The 15,177-nt window shown below is 40.4% G+C and overlaps 1 protein-coding gene across 2 annotated transcripts in view; it reads left to right on the top strand.

The window, feature by feature from the left end:
• Positions 1-639: 639 nt before the first annotated feature.
• The window catches only part of LOC149205836 (Thioredoxin family protein), a 395,762-nt gene continuing 381,224 nt past the window's right edge, over positions 640-15,177 (top strand). The window contains exon 1 of one of the 2 annotated variants that reach the window (XM_089393567.1): positions 640-1,173. In XM_089393567.1, the coding sequence (XP_089249693.1) occupies positions 751-1,173 (423 nt within the window). In that variant the 5' untranslated portion in view covers positions 640-750. The remainder of the gene's footprint in view (positions 1,174-15,177) is intronic. The other variant, XM_089393566.1, reaches the window with a different exon arrangement.

Genomic DNA, 15,177 nt, shown 5'->3' with positions numbered 1-15,177 from the left:
AACCCATTCTCTATATATTCTGGTCAAGCACTCTTCCTATCATCAATTCTTCACCCGATTATCTATATATTCTGGTCAAGCACTCTTCCTATCATTAGTTTGCTTCCTGCCTTGAAAATGGGTGAAGTGTTCACCCAAAACATTGGGCTCTTCAAACAATGCACACAAGATTCCAGAAGTTCTCAACAACAATAACTTATAAATGTTTACTAACAATTTAATTAATTGTGTCAAGGGGCTCTTCAAACAATGTACATAAGATTCGAGAAGTTCTCAACAACAATAACTTATAAATGTTTACTAACAATTTAATTAATTGTGTGGAGAGACCTTTTCGGACTAAGTATGAAATATATTTTGTAATATGGTGTTCTACCATGTTAAAAATTTTAACTTAGTTAAATTACTATTTTTATCTCGAGAAAATATATAGATAGATCCACCAAAAAAATCACTTCCCACCCAAAGATGGACCCCATTCCAACAAAATATTTTTCATTTATTAATTTTATAATTTCCATTCAAACAAAATAATTTTCAGAAATTGACCGCGAATTTCCGGTACGGTATTGCGATAACTTGGAGAACCATTCAAAATCATGCCTTTTCTACTAGCGATGAAGCAACGAACTAATAACCGCGTTATCATTTTCCCTGATTTGAAGCCAAACGATAGGCCAAAGGGGCGATTTGATCACTAGCTATCCCACCTTTTTGACTGCATAGTGAAATGTAAATACAAATTTAAGAATGCAAATAGATAACGATGATCATTTCTCAAACGAAGCCTGTTGTACGAATTGCAGAGCACACACAAAACTATCAGCAGCGATGTCTGCCACGTCCATTTCCTTTGGTTTCGTGATTAAACACTCTAGTAGTGCCGCTAACCCGCACAGTCAGACGCACTCTGGAACTTCAAGAAATTGGTTCGAATCCCGTTCGCTTGCAACTGCGACTCGTGGGATTTCGACAAGAGGAGTTGAGCATCATAAGAGGCTATTGTTTGTCAGGGCAAAAGAAGGAGGGTCACAAGGCGGACCAGGCAGAGAGGAGCTACAACTCTCTCAAAATGAAACAGATGATACTAATGCAGAAGTAAACATGGCCAACCAAGGCAAAGGCAGCAACAGTGTCTTGTCTTTCCTCTGTCCATTGCTCAAGTTTGTGGGGGTAAGTTGAAACATCATCATTATCCAGTATGCGTACACCAATAATTTCTCATTCTTTATTCCCAAATTTTGTATCGCATGTGATCGTAAGTAATTGTACCGTTTGGACTGTTGCCCACCAAAAGTGGGTACCCCAACGAGAGCTTTTCTCTTATTCATTTTTTTTTGTTAGTGGATGTGATTTGCCACTTTATTTCCGTTCCCTGCTTTAGTTGTATGTTTTCTAGCTTATATGTCCAGAGCATATGTCAGAAAGTGGACAATCCGACCCAAGATGTATGTTTTCCATTTTGCAATCGGGTGCTTATGCTTGTTTTCCATTTGGGCATTTTGGACATGGATTATTGGGTGACTTGGAAGAAGAAAGGACATTGACCATGGTTTTGTTCTTTCACATTAAATGGGGGGTTAATTCTCACTCCTAATCCCGTGGGATCTCCCCTATTGGCTTATGGCTTTAGGAAGGGCATTACTTGGGAAATGCTGATTTTGGTAGTGTGGTCTCGTCTTCTTGTTCCATATTTCTCACTTCCCTCTGCACATTACAAGTCCTATTTCTCACCATTTTCCTTCTCTGGGTACACATGACCATTGGGTCCACAAGGCACTAGCACCCCTTGCCCTTGTCCACATATCTGCGTCGGGCCTATAAATGTTGTCGCGAAAGTGGATGCAGCTAAGAAAAAGTTAAAAGCATATCATGACCACAAGCAAGAAACAAAAGAAAAAGAAAATTAGAAAATGCAAAAGATGGCCGAGGCATTTAATATAGCCAGTGGGCAAAAGCCAAAGCCCTACCCATATCATTATGGCTATCAACCTGGTTCTTAGGGCTCATGAGTGCCCCTTTTCATCATTAAAGGAAACCATGCACGTCCCAACCCCTGGTCGACGATGATATGCCCCACCCTAAGGGGGTAATAACTGCTTCACATCATACACAACATGCTCTCATTTCCTAGAGCTTCTAGCAGTAATACAAAAAAATATCAAGAAAAGGCAAATGAAGAGGGGTGGAAAAACAAACACTGGGGTAACTCATATATCCACAATTTCTCCCTCCTCACATCAATATGTCCAATATGTAGAATTCCCTCATAATTGCTATCCTTGTACCCATGACATTTGGCTCTGAAAATCCCCTTATCCCATCCATTCATCATTACTCATATGCCACATATTGACTGAAGGATGTACCAATGACATATCTTTCCCTTTAGGGGTTGGGAAGACCTAATAGGATCATTTATTAACTGCTCCTACCTAGGGAGGTAATACTACTTCGAGATCAAAGCACTAAATTTGGAAGAGAAGCTCCATATGAAGTCTCAATTTGCTCTTGACTAACAAGCTTGGTTCACTTAGATGCACTAATGAATTATTGTACCTAATGGTGAAGATGCAATACTGGACATTATATGTGATTGCCAGATGGTTTCATCATGGGTTGGGCAACTTATTTGGGGCCTAAGTCCACTAGAGGAGCATATGACATCCTCTAGGTGAAGCGTTGAGAGCCATGGGAACTCTTGTTACTTGTAGAGCATCATCATTTCACTCCATGGGCACCTACAACACCCCAGTAGATTGCGCTTTGCCCCACATTATTCATGAGATGATGCACTTGGACCAATATGCCCCAACTGGCTAGTAGTGTGCGCATAGCTTGGTAGCTGATCCGAGCCCCAAATGAGGTTTGTCTCACCCCTTAAGACATGGGAGGGCTAGCACCATTCTCTGAGCCCTCAACGTTGGAGCATAACTAGCTTATTCTATCACTAGGAGACCCATGAGACCCATTTTGTGACCCAAACACAAAATTGGGGTCCACATGATGATTTACATGGATATCTAGGGGCCAACCCCTAGATGATGATTTATGGAGCCCTCTTAACCCAATTTGGCACCAAGGGAGCTCAACGAATGCCTCCAAAAGGCCCACGAAGTGATCACATCAGCCTTGCGACTCTCTTATGGGTTAATTTTTATGATTTCACATTGGCTACGTGGTAGGCTTGAAACCACAATTCGCTTTGCCCTCCATTTGACAACTAAGAAGGGCTTTTAGGCTAAAATTATACTTGATTGGACATGTACAAATAGAAGAGACCTCATTTGAGTCTCTCATCATCATCACACTTGAGATTAGTCTTCTTGAGATAAATTCACACTTGTTTCTTTGACTATTAGGGATCTTTTGGATGCATTTCGATGTATGGGAGCTAGTTCGCTTTTTTTTGGAGCTATTTATTGGATATTGGATGGATATATTGCATGTCATCTTGTAAGTGCTTTATGTTGATGGAATTTTTCTCTTCAACTTGTTTAATGTATGGAATCGCTGCTTCTAGAACATGCTAAATTGTGCCTTAATTATTGAAAATTATTTTTGAAAGGCTTTCTAGTTGAGTATTGCATATGTTATTCAATGTATGACATGTAATGAATGTTCCTAGTGGAGGAAAATCCTTAGTCTCTCCATAAACTCCATTATCTCCTAGAGTGGGTAATTGTTTGGATTTGGTACTTAGGGCATCAATTCTAGTCCTCCTTAGAGATGATTTAGTCTTTTTGAATCTCCTAAGACTCCATATGCCCAAAGGACAAGGCACTAATCCAAGTCCTTGGTGGTCAAACTTAATTCTTCTCCATAAATTCTCGTCTTTAAATTTTGGTCCTCTTAAGGGAGGATGGCTAGCTTAGGGCTGAGAGCGAATTGCATAGGAGGAGGTTTTTTGGAATTCCAAGAGCCTAAACATCGAGCCTAGGATCTTAACTACTTCACCCTAAAATCTGGTGGGCATCCATTTGGATTTTGTCCATAAAATATCTTACTTTAGGCGTTCCCCTAAGAGGGAAACCCTAGCTAATTTTTCCTCAACTTGGGGACTTCTTTGAGGGTTGTATGAACTTGGTACTTGTTGAAGCGTATCATAAGAAGTTGTTTCTTCTCATTGCTTTGATCTTGGAAGTACCTTCATCCACGATAATTTACAAAACACTAGGGTCTTGTGTAATCCGTTCCTAGGTCTGTTAATGGAAGCGAAGTGCCTTTTGAAGCTATATGTCATAATTTTGAGCATTCCTTGAGAGGTCGTAACACATCACCTTGCACCTTGAACCCTAGAATACCTTACATAGGTGATCATACTACTACTAGGACTCCTCCCATAGGTGAAATTCCATAAAGAGCAGGGGACTTTGGCTGTGGTGACAATGGGATATAGTCCCATTGTTAGCACTTGGTTTAGCTTTTGTCTTGCAGGGTTTCCCTCTCCAAGGCCTGCTAGATTTTTGTGGTAACATTTATGGCACCATTGCCAGGGAAGTGTGAAAATTTCATGTATCACAACAATTGGAAATTATTTTTCTAATTGTTAATTTATTTAGCAATTTATTTGTTGTCTGCTATGACAAATATAAAATAATTCACACTGTGATTTTCACGAATAAAACTGCGAAAGAAAATAGCGTTGGAAACTAAGAAAATATAGCACACACACAAAATTTACACAATTATTTTTGGACAATTGTCCCCGAAAAAGCCAAACTTGGGAAAATCGGTGCAACAGTTGAGGGTTTTATTATTATGTAGTGGCGAGAAATTCTGAGTACAATAATCTAGATGCCGAAATCTAACTATCTTGCAGAGAAAACACTGGCAAAAAATATCTAGAGGGTAATTACCCTCACTCCGTGCAATTTCGACACTGGACTACCTCTGAAAAGCAAGCTGTCCAATTGTGTCTATGCAGGGCCTGCGTCGAGTTGAAGTTGCTTGTTCTGCGTGCTGCCCGAATTGACTGCGAATCAAGTCGTCCTGGCTGCTGTTGACTGGGAATACATCTCTCTGGAACTTTGGAACCTCTGCTCGACCTCTGGAACTGAACACGTCTAACCTCTTCAGCAAATTGAACTGCCTTCTGAGGCTTTTGTGCTAGGATTGTGCAGCCTCTTGGAGAAACTTCGACCTCTTTGCAAATGCACTCACTGGATTTGGAGATTTTCCTCCAGCCTCACTGTCCCTGCGCCTCACTATCTCTGCTTCAATCTCTGACTCTTCAACAACAACTGCTGCTCTCTGGAAATCGATTTGCCAAGGAAATCGAACTACTGAATTGTGTTCTCCAAGTGTCCATTGACTTCTTCTTATAATCCTCTGTTGGGACTCCAACAACCAAGATTAAATCTTAATCAAGGGCTAGGATCATATTGAAGTCGATCCGTGTGAGTTTCTAGACTATTCTCACCTTGACTTAATTAATTTTGATTAATTAACCAGTTTTCCTAAGTTTAGACTTAGGAAACATTAAAAAATAGGTTAATAATCTAATTAAACCATCTCTAGGTGGAATTTCCAGAAACGATTTCTGGGTTTTGGAGATGTCATGTTTTCTAGCCCCTTCACCAAGTTTTGTAGCTAGAACACATCTGATGCTACAAAAACTAACACCCCTCTTAGCGATGACTGTGTTCTAGAGCTGCACAACCTGCCACAACACCCTGTCTCTGGACCACCTCTTGTCATGCTGTTGATGTCTAGCTACTGTGACTGTCTGCCACTGCCCACCAACTACTGTGTGTGAAAATTCAAAAACCCCGAGTCCTACTACAGGAACTGATAATGTTTCTTCTATTTGTTAAATTAATCAACCAAATTATTTGCAGTTTCCTACGACAAATATCGAAACATATACACTGCAGCCTTCACAAAATAAATACTGCGGAAGAAATAAAAACACTGGAAGAATAGATGCACACACAATAAAACACTGTTATTTTTGGACCAATGTCCCCAGAAAAACCCAACTTGGGAAAACCGGTGCAGCAACTGAGGGTTTTATTATTATGCAGTAGTAAATTTGAGTACAAATCTATGGAAGCTCAAATCTAGCTTTCCATACAAAGAAAATGATTGACAAAAGTCTAATGAGAAAAATCTCACTTCCACCAGTGATCCGACACTAACCTTAGCTCAAGATGAGTTGCCCCTTGTTGCTTCTGTGGTGCCTCTACGTCAGCCTCCACAGATCTGCGTCAACCTGTTGTGACCAACGTTTCTCTCACTCTGCTGATCAACAACTGCTTTGGAAACTCGATCTTTTGGCGTCCGGGCTCCCACTCCGACTCCTGCCTCTGAATCTTGACTTCTCCTCAGCAAGTACGAATCTCCCTCTAAAGCTCTACGCTGTCTCTCTGCACTGCGTCAACCTCTTTGTGGAGTGCGCTGTCTCTTTGCTATGCACTCATCGAACTGGAAAAGCTTCCTTCTGGCCTTACTATCCCTACCCCTCTCATTGCTTCGAAACCACTGAATCACCTCTGGCAACACACAACTGCTACTCTGGAGTTCGATTTCCCAACAATATTGAATTCCTTTCTCCTCAAGTGTGTTCTCCAACCCCCATCGAATTTCTTCTTATAATCTCTCGTTGAAGCATCAATAACCAAGATTAAAACATAATCGATGGCTAAGATTAACCAGAAATCGATCAATGTCTTCTTCTAGAAGATTCTCACCATGACTTAATTAACACCCTTTAATTAATTAGTTTTCCTAAGTTTAGACTTATGCACCATTAAAAAAAATTAATTATTTTAATTAAGTCGTCTCTAGGTGGAATTTCCAGAAACAATTTCTGGGTTTTGGAGAATACATGTATTCTAGCCTTTCCACCAAATTTCGTGGCTAGAACACATTCGATGCAACAAAAATCAACACTCCCTCTTAGCGAGGAATGTGTTCTAGCGCTGCAACCCATTGAAGCAACACCCTGTCTTTGCACCACCGCTTATTACACTGCTGATATCTCATTGTTGTTGCCCATCAACTATTGCGCAACTTTGATAAACGCTGCATCCGGGCTACTGCTGGCCCTGCTGAATTGCTGCCAACACTGCTTCTGCACTGCAACTCCCTCTCCATTTGTTGTTGCTTCAACGACAACAACTGCAACGGAAAAGCATCCAAAATATTGAACCAATTGTGGTTAGTATGATGCATTTGTCACCCGAGTCATGACTATTACTAGACTCTGCTCTGTGCCATTTGCACTGTCGCCAACTCTGCACTGTGCTACCCAGTATTTGACCTGCTACTAGCTACTGCATCTGTCACTCTGACACCTGAAAACACCAACTTCCACTGATCCATCTTGCTACTGCGTGTTTTGGGCCCTTGTAGCAAGGTATTGATTCATGAGGTGGACCTCCTCACGAATCCTGCCCATCCTGTATCTCTCTGGGGCTACAAAACCAAATCACTCCACCTCACTCCTGGAGGTATCTCGGTGATCATGGCAAACTGTTCCTCCAATCTGGAGGACAACTTGTCGATCTCAGCGGATGCAGCCTGCTGATATTGCTTCTCCTCCTTGTCCTTCTTTCTGAGAGGACATTGAGTGCTATAGTGGCCAAGCTCACCACACCTAAAGCTCTTGACCTTGGAAACGTCTTTCTTCCTCTCGTGCTGCTCTTGCTGCCCCTTTGATGTGAGGGCCACATCTTCCTCTTCCTTTACTTGCTTCGTCCCACTATTGCTGCTACCACTCATGGTGCTCTTCACCAAATCTCGCCTCATCTCTTGCTGTAGATCAACACACATACGATCCCAATCTGGCAGTTTTTCTCTGCCCAAGATACTTTGGACGAAAACTTGCCATTCTTCAAAAAAGCTGTTCAGAGCTAACCATACCAATTCTGTAGGCTGGGGTGCTGACCCTACTGAAGACAACTGGTCTCGGACATCCTGAAGCCTAGTAAGGAAGAGGTCTATACGCTTCCCTCTCTGCATCCTCGTGCATCTCAGCTTCTCCTCAAGATACATCTTCCGTTGCTTGGAAGATCCATCGTACAACATAGCAAGTGCCTCCCACATCTGTTGAGCAATATCTTTGCCAGGTATGTGAGACACCACATGATCTCAAACCCCATCGAGAATCAACCTCTTTGCCTTCGCCATCTCCTTCTTGTACTTCTTAAGTGGATCTGCATCTGCGGGTACAACTACCACACTATCGATATAAGTCTTGAGATCATGTTCATCTAGAAGGCAGGAAATTCTAGCCTTCTAGATCACATAGTTGGAGGCTCCCTCCAACCGATCTTGATCTCTCAACCTTGCTGATGCCATCTCCCTAAAAATGTTGAACTCCTCCTCTTCTCCTTTGCGAAACTGCTGCCAAGCTATTCGCACTCCCTTCTGGAGTAAGAAATTCTGCACACAACTATTACTGCTCTGCTAGGAAAATTCGAACTTTTGTGCTCGAAGTTCCCTAAGGAAAGAAATTCAAAATTCTCTCAGTGTGTTCTCTTCTTTCCTCCTGATGCTATTTTGCACTAGCAAACTGCTGCAAAATCTGCGTCTCAGCTGAAGATTTGCTCTGTAAGGAGAAAATGTTGCGTCTCCCTCTGCCTTTGGTAAGCTCTGATATGATTTCTCTGTCGACTCTCTCAGAGAAATAGATCTTTCCTCAAAAACTCGACCCTCCTAGCCCAAGGACTGCGCTGCCTTAGAGGGTTTCCAACTGCTACCTTTGCAGATATTCGAACTGCCTCCTTCCTTCTGCGATAAGCTCTTCAGTTTGCGATCTGTGCTTGATACCATATGAAAATTCGGAAACCCCGAATCCTACTGCAGTAACTGATAATGTTTCTTCTATTTGTTAAATTAATCAACCAAATTATTTGCAGTTTCCTACGAAAAATATCGAAACATTTACACTGTAGCCTTCACAAAATAAATACTGCGACACTGGAAGAATAGATGCACACACACAATAAAACACCGTTATTTTTGGATCAATGTCCGTGGGAAAACTCAACTTGGGAAAACCGGTGTAACAACTAAGGGTTTTATTATCATGCAGTAGTAAATCTAAGTACAAATCTCTGGAAGCTCAAATCTATCTTTCCATACAGAGAAAATCGTTGACAGAAGTCTAGTGAGAAAATTCTCACTTCCTCCGGTACTCCGATCCTCCGGTGATCCGACGCTGACCTTAGCTCAAGATGAGCTGCTCCTTACTGCCTCTGCATCAGCCTGTTAGGACCAGTGTCTCTCTCACTCTGCTGATCAGCTGCTGCTCTGGAAACTCGATCTTTTGGCCTCTGGGCTCCCACTTTGGCTCTTGCCTCTGAATCTCGACTTCTCCTCAGCAAATACGGATCTCCCTTTGAAGCTCTGCGCTGCCTCTCTGCACTGTGTCAGCCTCTTTGTGGAGTACGTTGTCTCTTTGCTATGCACTCACCGGGCTGGAAAAACTTCCTTTCGACCTTACTATCCCTGCCCCTCTTTGACTACTTCGAAACTACAGAATCACCTTCGGCAACACACAACTGCTACTTTGGAGTTCGATTTCCCAACGATATCGAATTCCTTGCTTCTCAAGTGTGTTCTCCAACCCCCATCGAATTTCTTCTTATAATCTCTTGTTGAGACATCAACGACCAAGATTAAAACATAATCGATGGCTAAGATTAACTAGAAATCGATCCATGTCTTCTTCTAGAATATTCTCACCATGACTTAATTAATACCCTTTAATTAATCAGTGTTCCTAAGTTTAGACTTAGGCACCATTAAAAAAATATTAACTATTTTAATTAAGTTGTCTCTAGGTGGAATTTCCAGAAATGATTTCTGGGTTTTGGTGAATACATGTATTGTAGCCTTTCCACCAAATTTCGTGGCTAGAACACATCCGATGCTACAAAAATCAACACTGCGCAAATTTGATGCTGCATCTACGCTGATGTCGACACTGCCATACTACTGCCAACTATGCATCTGCACTGCAACTCTCTCTCATCCGTTGTTGTTGCAACCACAACTACTACAACTGAGAATCATCCAAAATACTGAATCGACTATGTTAAGTATGATGTATTTGTCTCCTGAGTCTTGACTGCTACTAGCTATTGCACTTTCCACTGAAGTATCTGTGCTGCTGCCAACTCTGCACTAAACCACCTGCTCTGCTGTCGAAACTACACTGCGCTCCTCAGCGCCTGACTACTACTAGTCTGCAATTGCCACTCTGGATCTGACTGCATTACTGACACTGATCCATTTTGCTACTGAACACTATGGAACCCCTTAGCAAGGTAATGAGTCCACCTCAAGGACCCTGCCCAAACTTTGTAGCTCCCTGGGGCTACATCACTAAATCACCCCACCTCACTCCTGGAGGTATATCTACGAAAATAACAAACTATTCCTCTATCCTAGAGGAAAGCTTGTTATTTCTGCGGATGTTGCCTGTTTGTCCTGCTTCTCCAGCTTGTCCTTCTTTCTGAGAGGACTCTACGCGCTGTAGTGGCCAAGCTCACCACACCTAAAGCGCTTGACCTTCGACATGTCCTTTTTCTTCTTTTTCTGCCCCCTGCCCCTTACTGGAACCCTTTCATGCGAGGGCCACATTGTTGGAAAATCAGAAAGGTAGAAAGATTTTCTCTTGTTAATAATTACTTGTGATTTCTTTGAGTTATTGTTGTTTTTATTATGTTCTTCTTTTATCTTAGTTCATCAAGCAATTACCAAAACCAAAACACAAAGATCAAGGACTCCTTCAGTGATTCAAATGAGATGGACCAAGACCCTAGACCTTCCTCCTCCACCAAGTCAACCTTCTAAGATTTAGTTGTCTCTTCTTAGCCAACAACTTCAACCCAACGACAATCCAAAAATTTCGGCTTCTCAGCAACAAAACTTCGACCCAGCTTCAGGGCTGCAGTTTTGATCTAGCAATTTCAATAGCTTCAGCCTAGCGGCTTCACAACTTCGACCTTGATGCAACTTCACAACTTCGACCATGATGCAACAACTTCACAACTTTGACCTTGATACAACAACTTTAGTTCCTTCGCACATGTGAGACAAGAGAGAGGGAATTTTGACTCGTTAGCAAGATAATGACCTCCTTCTCCTTCGCTACCCCTTTCCTTCTTCTTCCTTGGAATTCGAACCCTTTATTGCTTCCAATTACTGCAATTCGAACTTGTTGTGAGTGTGTCTCAAATGAGGTCGAGTTGCTCCAATATATAGGCTTCTTGTGAGGTCGAATTCCCCTGTTTGAGGCTAACATGTCCTTCCTTGAGGCCGACTTGGTGGAGGAGTCCTAGAAGACCTAAAATACAATGAAATAAATTTCTTCTTTGACAAATAAATCCAAAGAAGGGTTCTTTACAATATGACATGGACAAGGACACTTGACATAAACCCTAGAAGCCTGCAATGGAGGCTATGACCTAAAAACAATTGATCCAAGCATGAAACCCATGCTTTAATAAATCAATTTATTTAATAATAATTTTTTTTTTTCTTTCTTTTGATAAGTACATTTTAAGTATAATTATGAAGACCGACACTAGTTACATTCTTCAACACACATCCTCCTTTGTAAGAACCCTAATCTCTACTAATTTCAAAATAGCAGAACATGAAATTTAAATAATTAATCTAATGAATACCAACCTGTCTGCTTTGCTGCAAATCTGTCTCCTCTGCTGCAATTCTTGTCCGGCTGCGTTACCAAAACAGCCAAAAACTACCTTGCCGAACTGGGTACAACCTGGGTACACAGTCTCAGAATGCTTTCCAATCGAATCAATCTGATCCCTCGTGCCCAAAAACTCCATTACAATTAGAACTCAAGAGTATTTGTATCTCTGTGTTAAAATTGGAATTGCTCTCTGTTTTTCCTTCCCCCCCTTCTCAAGATTTCCTTCCTCCTTTTAATTCCCCGTCCATCGCCTTCCTCCCATCTCCGTGTCATTATATTGATATGCGTAATTTTATAAAACCAAATTTAATTTGATTTTGTTGATTTTATTCGGATATGGAGATTTGATTTAATAAAGTTTATTTATTATTTTAATGAATTAATTTGATTTATTTAATTTATAATTTTAATTAATTTATATTATTATTTTTTAAATTATAAATTATAAATTTTAATTTGTAAATTAAAATTAACATTTCCTGTTAGTTTAAGGATTTATCATATATATATATATATGATATTCTGGTGAGGTATTAATTCATTACCTTAATTTATATCTCCTCCTGTAGTAACTAGCTTATATATAGTGCGATACATGCGGGTCCATGCATACGTAGCTATCATATGGAGGTCTCGTATGTATGCTAATACTCGTATTTTATTTATAGTTATAGGTGGGTCATTACATACATCCCTCCTTCCAAAAACTTCGTCCCAAAGTTAGGGTTTCTAAAATATATTAGTGATTAATGTGAGTATATAAGTCTTTATATTTCAAGATTGAATTCGTTTTATATGGGTACTTAAAATTTGTTTTCTTCAATATTTTAAGATTTTACAACTATAATATTCATGTTCTGCCCCAGTTGGTTCTCTAGCTACTCTAGAATCATCCTATCCTTCCTAATCTCTTTCGCTTCCATCCTATCCGTCCTCTACTAGAGTGTGCCATGGCATCAGCTATACTAACTAACCATTCATAGGCTCTCAAGGGTATCAACGTTGATTATATCAACCTCATTGCCCAGTAGGCATCTGACAGTCATCATCACACGTCTAGGGGAGCGTGATTCACACAGTCCTCCCGTAAATCCAGGTTTTGGAGGATAAACAGTGGGCAATACCTCCACCCTTCCTAGTGGGATCATAGTCAATGCTCTTTTATGGAACCTCATTGAGCTTTAATTGTACTGGAGTTTTTGTCATCACGTGGCCATTTTGGTAACCTGCAATGTAAACACTTGTCCATATATTATAACATATGCATCAATATTTATAAAATAAACAGTGTATGTATAGTTCATACATATTGTTATCTACAGTATAACATACTTGGTCATGTCCTGCTCATGTTATTGGCTTTCATATTGAATTGTAATCATTCTTTTATTTCTATCTCACTAATCATATCGATATGCATAAATGAAGCAAAATTTATAATATCTTAATTCCTATCATAATTCATGATTTAGATTTTATAGCAAGGTTAATCAAATATTGAACTTCATCTTGGTATCCATAACTCAGTAAGGTTAATTTTAAATAACATATTTTATTTTGGTATCCACGTACCAGTAGAATTAAACAGGTAACATATATTATATTTTAGTAAGATAAAAATTCCTTCCAAAAATGGTTTTGAGTGTCTGATTTAAAGTAAAGTAAATATATACAAAATATGGCTTAAAGGTCTTCAAAATTGACACAAGTTGGGGTATTTCTGACATATGATTTCTGTATCTTTCCAAGTAGCCGATCCAGGGCTATACTTGTCTCATTGGACCTTAACTTGGTCTACCAGATGATTCCTGAGTTGTTGAACCCTTATGTTCCAGTATACGTAATGGTTCGATTGAAATGATTTCCTCATCCGATACTTGCAGTTCCTTCCATTGAAGGTCATGAGATTTGTCAGCTATGTAATGCCTTAATACAGATACATGAAATACATTATGAACTTTATGTAAGTGAGGTGGCAGTGCAAGACGATAGGCGACAGGTCCAACTTTTTCCATGACTTTAAATGGTCTGATAAATCGGGGTGACAACTTTGTCCCTTTTCCAAATTGGATAGTGTTTTTATTTGGTTTGATGCGGATGAAAACCTGATCCCCTACTTCATACTTTCTGTCAGTTATGTGGAAGTTAATTCATAATGTAGGACACAAATCACAGACATGCAAGAAGAATTTTCACGCATGCACAGAGATTTATCTAGGGGAAAGCAACTGCTCAAAACCCCTTCCTATCTATATTGCATTAACCAAAGAATAGAGATGAATACATATACTTGCTCAAGCTTGAGCACAACCTGCAAGTGTATAGTCTATCTCTCTGCCTGACTGACTGACTCTGACCAACACTTAGCCAATTTTCAAGCCCTCCAAGCTCCTATTTCCTTGCGCTGTTCCTTCAGGAAATTAGCCCTATTATTTAGGAAATTCCCTCAATTGGATTGTACAATTCCTTTAGGTCCTTCCTTTGACTGCATGCACCACCTATACACATGGGGATAGTCTACAAATGATAGTACACTGCATTGGAATCTCCATTTCAATTGGGTAACTCAAATTCTCTGTATGCAACAATTATTTTGCGCTGATTGATCACTGAGTGTGGTTGAAGTTCCACTTCCACAACTTGACCTCCACTAGTTCTTTTAATAGTTAGAACTAGTTTAATTGACCATAACTCAATTTAACTGAAATCGATTGCTAAAAATTAGCAATCAGTCACACTGAACTGAACTCAGGCTTCCCAAATTCAAATTAACTGAGTTAAGTAAGTGACAAGTGCCATGTCACCTCAATTAACTACCTCCAAGATTTCTGCTGAAATAGAAATTCAATTTTTCTCTAGTTTGACCAAAGCAAAGTCAAATTGAGATTTTCTTGCTGCATTTTCAAAATCATGTGCTAATAATGAGGGTGAGGGCCTAAAAAATGATGGACAAGAGGGGGATGCCCTCTAAATGCTGCAAAACACCTCCAAACCCCAAATTGGGCCATGTGGGCTCCAAATGGGTCTCATGGATCTCCAAATGGCTCAGATCATGTTGATGCTCCATCAATGAGGGCTAGAAGATGACACATGCCTCCCATGTCTCTTGGGAAGAGACAAAACTTCTTCTAGGCCATGGGATCAATTGCCAGGTGTCAGGTGCAATGTGTAGCTAGCTGGGTGACGTGGTCCAAGTGCATCATCATCTTTGTATAGCTGGGGTACGAACATGCAATGTGGTGGTGTTGAGGAAGCCCATGGTGTGACAATCAATATCTAGCTTGGATGGAGGACCATGGATCTCAACGTCCACCCTACACACGCCATTATGACCCTATCGAGGGCTTGGACCTCATATAGGGAGACCAAGTCCAAGATGAAGACCCACCTGCAATCCTGTATAAGCTCCAATGCGTCTACTCGCCTTCCAATACAATTAATCATTAGTGCAATTGAGTAAATAAGCTTGCTAATCAAGGGAAAAGAAAACACTTCATGGTGGC

Source organism: Pinus tabuliformis, chromosome 1_2 (assembly GCF_031772625.1).
Source record: "Pinus tabuliformis cultivar Carrire ecotype Pingquan chromosome 1_2, CPIR1, whole genome shotgun sequence".
NCBI classification, from domain to species: domain Eukaryota; kingdom Viridiplantae; phylum Streptophyta; class Pinopsida; order Pinales; family Pinaceae; genus Pinus; species Pinus tabuliformis.
The sequence above is the reverse complement of the archived record's forward strand: the minus strand, read 5'-3'. Positions and strand labels throughout refer to the sequence as shown.